Source organism: Berghia stephanieae, chromosome 10 (genome assembly GCF_034508935.2).
Source record: "Berghia stephanieae isolate SIO BIC M18660-M18661 chromosome 10, UCSD_Bste_1.3, whole genome shotgun sequence".
Taxonomy (NCBI): domain Eukaryota; kingdom Metazoa; phylum Mollusca; class Gastropoda; order Nudibranchia; family Aeolidiidae; genus Berghia; species Berghia stephanieae.
The window spans coordinates 35,660,993-35,668,492 of record NC_088369.1 but is presented as its reverse complement, the minus strand read 5'-3'; the positions used below and the strand labels follow the sequence as shown (position 1 = coordinate 35,668,492).

Here is a 7,500-nt window from a genome sequence, read left to right as displayed (position 1 = left end):
TTTTATAGTCTGGTTAATACAGTTTAGTGAGAATTACTCATAAACGCGGATGGCAAAAAAACAATAACAAAGACCTGAGTGACATTCTACAGATAGAATGAAGTTGACGTCTCTCAGGAAAGCACGTAGTAAATTTAATTCATGCAAATACTCTTCAACAGTCGTAACGTCACTTCCTTCCTAATGACGCATGGTAACTTAGTAACGTCATCTTCGAACTATCTATAGGTACAAGTCTACTTTTATACCATAAGTAAACGTAATTAAAAACCTAAATAGTATTAAAATAAATAAATAAATAAATAAATAAATAAATAAATAAATAAAATAATAATCCCTTTATTCATCCCATAGCGGAAATTTGTCTTTAGGGTCTGTTATTCCAAGGGAAGACTTTAATAACCCAGGCGTCAGCCACAGAGCAGGGCCGCAAATAGAGCTAGGGCGAGGTGACTTGCTCAAGGCCACACAGCGCAGCGATCGAACTCGGTACCTTTTGGGTAGAAACAAGAAGCTTATAATATGAACATATTATAAGCTTCTTGGGTAGAAAGCAAAGACTGTTGCGCTGAGCACACTGCCCCCCCCTCTTTTTTTTAAAATTAAAAATATTTTATGTATTTATATCCATCTCTCGTGTGTAAATGATAATAATAATAATAATAATAATAATAATATAATAATAATAATAATAATAATAATAATAATAATAATGATATTAATGATCATACTCATAATAATAATAATAATAATAATAATAATAATAATAATAATAATAATAATAATAATAATAATAATAATAATAATAATAATAATAATAATAATAACAATAACAATAACGATAATAATAATAATAATAATAATATAATAATAATAATAATAATAATAATAATAATAATAATAATAATAATAATAATATAATAATAATAATAATAATAATAATAATAATAATAATAATAATAATAATAATAATAATAAATAATAATAATAATAATAATAATAATAATAATAATAATAATAATAATAATCTTTATTGTCCAAATTAAAGGCAATTCATGTGAGGTAATCAATGCTCAGTTTGGTTCATTCAGACAAGGCTTCAACATTGATCATCGTAAAGTTATAGCCTACTACTACTACTACTACTACTACTACTACTACTACTACTACTACTACTACTATTACTACTACTACTACTACTACTACTACTACTACTACTACTACTACTACTACTACTACTACTACTACTACTACTACTACTACCAAAAAATGACGTCAAAAGACAGGCCTTTGGCCACAAAAGAAAACAAATTATGACTTGTATTCAATAGTTCAACCAATGAAATAACTTGTTTCATTGAACTCTACTAACGAGAACTCACCGGAAGCTACACAAACCTAAAAAATGACGTCAAACTATAAGTCTTAGAGGGTTCTAGTGTCAGGCTATATGTTAACGATGGCTACGCTTTTGTCAGGCACCTTTCATACGCACTTGTTCAGGTCTTTATCATATGTATAACAGGAAAATGGATATAATTTCTCGGAGGTTACAAACATTTTAATTCACATTTTCAGCCAAATTGCCTTTACATATTCCAGTTTGGTGTTTGGTTCACTCCGGCAAGATACTGTCTTGACGCTATGGCTCACGAACGACGTATACGTATTTGCAGGTCTGATAACCCAAATTGTAACGGGCCCGTTGTTCTATAGGAAATTCTATCAAACCAACGCAACATATTGTTCATTAGAACAATATTAAATCAAGCCCATAATTATTGCGTTCGGTCACAAAATGACTTGAGACCTGTGACATAAATTTGTTTCTAAAGCTTTGGAAAACCTGGAATTTGTTTAAAACACTGACGTTATTCATGTTATTCCAATCTTATATTAGACTGAGGCTATGAGTGACAAATTATGACTGTTATCAAAAGTGTTATTTCTAAAAACTGACGTTTCAAACACTAATATATATTATCATTATTAAAGTTTATGTTCAAGTTCAACGTCTTTATCTGCAAAAGGCGGATTGCCCATCACTGCAGATTTTATACAATTATGTGGTGACTTTCTGCATTATTGTGTTATTGAGTTGAAAGATAAATGTTTAATAGTTGACAAAATTTGTTGTTATTCGTAATATCTAGGATTTCTGGTGGGAGAGTGTTCCATTCCCTGATGGTTCTTGGGAAGAATTACTATTGTAAACAGAAATACTGTATCATTACACGAATCCAATTTATCTTCACGTGAATGTAACATTTGTAATGAGTTGACGCAGCAGAAGGTGATTATATAATCTATAATCTGCTGAAGTCTCGGGGACAAAATTATACTGCACACGATGGCACGGAAAGCAAGGAATAGGCTATTTATAGTCATGCTGACGTCACTCTTCATCACCATGGGACTATTGACCTATTCAACACATAATGGTAAGTTATTTCTTGTTACTTCATTTTCATTTCATTTATTTTAAAATTTTATTTTTGTTTTGTGAAAATGGTGTTATGTCAGGATATAAAAACTTTTTCGGCGATGGGGATTGAACCGTGGTCTTCATTAACGAAAAGCCTGAAACCAACCCAAAAAATTCGTCATAAAAGAAGGAGAAGATCACGGTGGGGGTGGAGGGGGGGGGGGCGTAATTGTGAGCTGTAATCATAGCTCAACATTCTACTAACAACAACTCACTTTTCACTTTCGTTTGGTGATGTCGTCTTCTTTTGTGACGTAATGTTTTCGTCAGTACCAGACCTTAAGTTTACGAAGGCTAACGGTAGAGCCCAGGACCCGACTGTTACAGCAACGTCCCCCGATTATTCTCTTTCTCCTGGCGCTGGGAGACCCATTAATTTCCAAGCGCCGTAAAATCCCCCAAAACAAAACAAAACAAAACAACAAACAACAGCTGACTAATTTATTGAATTCTGATAAAAACTTAGATTGTTGCTTTTTCTCCTCTCTCTCACTCTCAAATGGAATCTGTCAACGATATGGAGCCTGTTTCAGGCCTGCTGGGCTCAACAAGTCACCTTCGTTATCGAGCATTAGAAGGGTAAAATTCACAAAATGAAACCAGATGCATGTATAAATACAGACCCATGTATTCCATTTATATAATTAATTATTTTAAAAAATAGAACTGCGACCGTTTTCACCAACAAACCGCTTGTTACGACGGCAAAATACTGTTTTAAAAAAATGAAATTTTATAGAGTGCAATATCCACTAAACGTGCTCAAAGCGCTTTACAGTGGTCCCTCGCCACCAGCAACATTTAACAGGCGATATTACATTTTTTTTCGGACAGAGACAACGCTGTTAAGTGCCAGGTACTCATTTTACACCTGAGTACGGTGACAGAATGTGAGTAAAGAGCCTTTCCCAAGGACTCAACTATGCGCCGAGCGAGGCTCGAACCCAAGACTTTTCCGATCCGAAAGCGAGTGACATACCACAAGACCACATAGCCACACATTATACAGACCCATATTATATTCTATTTATATAATTCATTATAAATAATTAGAACTACCACCGTTATCAACCAACAAACCAAACCGCCTGTTACGACTGCTAAATACTGTTATTGAGTTCGCTGTTATTACCATATTAACGGATAACACCCCCTACTGGGAAAGGGAAATTACTCTAATGTTTAGATGACCTCTGAAGAGAAAAAAACAAACTCCTCGAAGCGGCTCATCTTCCCTTCTACCATCATTGGGCAAACCAAACCATATATTCTTACATGAGACCTACTTTTCGGAAAGGGCAATATGTCAAAGAATTACTAGTATAAGTCCGACTGGGAATTGAATAAACACCCAAAATCATGAACGGTAATTGGATTCAATAGTCTGATGTCACGTTGCCCAGCAACGGCGGCCATCGTGGTTCTAAACAAAGAAAATTGGTACTTTTTATTCTTCATGCTGGCTAGAACTTTTCATATTGTTATCAGAATGTGTAAAAGTCAAAACTTGATCAGATTTATAATGGGGTTTTTTTTTTCCTCTGGATACGCTTTTATGCTCGTCGGAGAAATATTTCATAAGGGCGTTAGCCATTGTTCAAATAGTTTAGAGCTAGTTACTAAGTTTCCATGCGTCAATACTAGGGACGTGCCGTTAGGACTGTTGAAGAGTATTGCGAATAGTTCCATTGTAACAACAGCTATATTTTGGACAGTAGCACACGAAATAAAACACATAACACGTAACCCGTCGTCTCAAAATTATTATGTCGGATGAGTAAAACCTAACGAAAGAATGAAAATGGAGAGGCTTTGGTATTAAGAACGATACAGACAATGGACGTTTCGGGTACAAACCCTTCGTCAGCACAACAATACACAAATGAACGTGGAAAACAAATAAAATAACTTGTATTTTGCATTTTATTTTATTTTATTTGTTTTCCACGTTAATTTGTGTGTTGTTGTGCTGACGAAGGGTTTGTACCCGAAACGTCCATTGTCTGTATCGTTCCTATACGAAGCCTCTCCATTCTCACTCTTTCGTTAGTATTTTCACGATCACAGGCTTCAGGCAGCCCCTACCGTTTTCTACTTTTTCCGATGAGTAAAACCCCGAAAAATGAATATGGATTCAAAATGATACAAACTCTTGAGTGGTCTGTAATACAAGAAATGGTATATTATATTCTCCTACATAACGAAGGAAAACTAACCATATTTTTCATATTTGTGCCTATAGAATGAATTTTCAGTATCAGGTACATCCCTACTCTAATACCGTTCTGAGACTATAGGTCACATATGAGTCGTATTATCCAATTGCGTTTCGGTGAAATCTGACGAGGCCTAGGTACCCAGCCACCCTGGGATTTGATCCAATGATTAATACAGAAGAAGTGAGTGGAGCGAGCACTTATGTTAGTATCAACAAGAGATGAAGTGAGTAGAAAAGTGCCAGAAGACAATAGAGAATTTAAAAAAAATTATTCTCTATTGTCTTCTGGCATTTTTCTACTCACTTCATCTCTTGTTGATCCAATGATTAAGTGTTTTTTTTTAACCTGATAAATGCTAACTTTTCAACAAAATCTTCCTTATTAAAGTGTGCGGCTATGTGGTCTAGTGGTATGACACTTGCTTTCGGATCGAAAGGAACAGAGTTTGAGTCTCGCTCTGAGCGGCGTATAGTTGAATCATTGGAAAAGGCTCTTTACTCACATTCTCTCATCGTAGTCAGGCGTAAAATGAGCACCTGGCCGTTAATAATGTTGTCTGTCTCCTAAAAAAATGTAATATTAATGCCTAATAGGCGTCATGTCTTGTCCTATATCTTAAGTGTTGCTATTGACTAGGGACCCCTTGTAAAGCGCTTTGACTACGTTTAGTGGTATTTTGCGCTATGTGGAGATGAATGCAAACAGCCGATTGATAAATTAGGTACGTTCTTCTCCAAATTCATTCCAATATGGAAATCATCCTTCTCTCCCTTTCACATGTCCTCTTTCCGGGATGTCTCGCGACCACCTCAAATTATATCAATGTACATCACATATAGATAGTATGCGCTTGGCTAAGAAACTCACAACATTGCCATCCGGGAGTATAATGGACCAACACACAAAACTATGTGTAACCTTGAACGTTTATAGTCTGGTTAATACAGTTTAGTGAGAATTACTCATAATTTTGGATGGCAAACACAATAACAAATATAACTATATCGCACCCACCCACATTTTTTTTTGTTTATTCTAGGTCCGGGAGTCAGACCTGGGAATATTCGAATTGAATAAACACCATAATCTTTACTCGTTAAACTCATGTGTGAAAGTTTAACAGGTTTGAGTTTACAGTCCAGTTTCCTCTCAACAGTTTCTTTGTATGTTTATTGTTTCCTCTCTCGTATGGCTTTAGTTCATTTTTTCAAAACTTTCTTCCTTTCCACTTGGGCACCAGTCTTGAATGCATATTTTTTTCTTCTCATTTAACAACTCGTTTATCTTTCTTGTCACCAGATCTTTGTTATTCCCGAATTAGTTATTATTAGATTATCATTAATCACTAATAGATTAAAAAAAATTTTTTTTTCACGATGACTTGTTCACAAAAGGTTATATAGTTGGTTACGACATCACACGTCACACAGTCCATCGAGGTTATTTGCTGATTCAATAAAAAATATTCCAATAGGATTCAATAGTCGTAACGTCACTTCCTTCCTAATGACCATTGGTAACTTTGCAACACTGGCTCTAAACTATCGGAACAATGGAGGACGCCTGTATGAAATATTTCTCCGGCGAGCATAAAGGGTATCCACAGGGGAAAAAAAACCCCATAAATTTGATCATGTTTTGACTTTTACACATTCTGATCACAAGGCATATGAACAGTTCTAGCCAGCATGAAAAATAAAAAATAATGATTTTCTTTGTTTAGAACCAAGATGGCCGCAGTTGCCAGGCGGTGTGACATCAGACTATTGAATCGTATTGATGAAGTCGAAGCCCTCCATTTGCTCATTGGCTGCATCGCTGTCCCGTATCTGAATTTGAATTGAACGACTGAAACTGATATCAATTTAGTTTTGTATTTAGCCTAGGCATCAAAAGAACCATAATATTATGATCAGATGCCCCAAGAGGGTCAGTTGGAGAGGCGAATATGAATGTTTGAGTAAAAGAGAATGATCGGGAATGAGATTAGCGGAAGAGAACCGTCCCTTGATTGGACGTCACCGGCGGAGAAGTTATTTGTAAACAAACCAACTACAAGCCAAGCGCTCCAAATACAAAATTTATTATTCATATTTCTGTACAAAAATGCATATCATAATCAACGTAGATCTTTTCTTTAGTTTTCTCCATTATGAAATGTTAACAAAATATGATGTAGACTACAAATTAAACATAAAAGATGCTGATAAATAATACAATACGATGAGACAACCCTTCCTAAACTTACTAAACTTCCCGCTAATGATTGGTACTAATAATGATAATGATATGATATTTTTTTTTGTTTTGCAATCTTCTCAATTTTCTATTTATAGTGACAGTTTTAACAATTTTACAGTGTTGAAATTATTCATATTATAAAGCGCGGCTCTGGTTATGGATCTGCTCCCTTTTTTATATATACATCCTATTTCCATTGTATTATTATCTTATTGTGTAAATTATAACACGTCTGTACAAAAATTTCCTTTTTGGAATGCAATAAAGTATTCTTCTTCTTCTTCTTCTTCTTCTTCTTCTTCTTCTTCTTCTTCTTCTTCTTCTTCTTCTTCTTCTTCTTCTTCTTCTTCTTCTTCTTCTTCTTCTTCTCTTCTTCTTTCTTCTCTTCTTCTTCTTCTCTCTTCTTCTTCTTCTTCTTCTCTTCTTCTTCTTCTTCTTTTCTTCTTCTTCTTCTTCTTCTTCTTCTTCTTCTTCTTCTTCTTCTTCTTCTTCTTCTTCTTCTTCTTCTTCTTCTTCTTCTTCTTCTTCTTCTTCTTCTTCTTCTTCTTCTTCTTC

The 7,500-nt window shown here is 34.7% G+C and overlaps 1 protein-coding gene across 2 annotated transcripts in view; it reads left to right on the top strand.

Moving 5' to 3' along the window:
- LOC144981053 (uncharacterized) overlaps nt 1–7,500 on the top strand; it is a 55,639-nt gene that overhangs the window by 37,487 nt on the left and 10,652 nt on the right. For both annotated transcript variants that reach the window (XM_078929147.1, XM_078929146.1), the window contains exon 2: nt 2,154–2,441. In XM_078929147.1, the coding sequence (XP_078785273.1) occupies nt 2,351–2,441 (91 nt within the window). In that variant the 5' untranslated portion in view covers nt 2,154–2,350. The remainder of the gene's footprint in view (nt 1–2,153; nt 2,442–7,500) is intronic.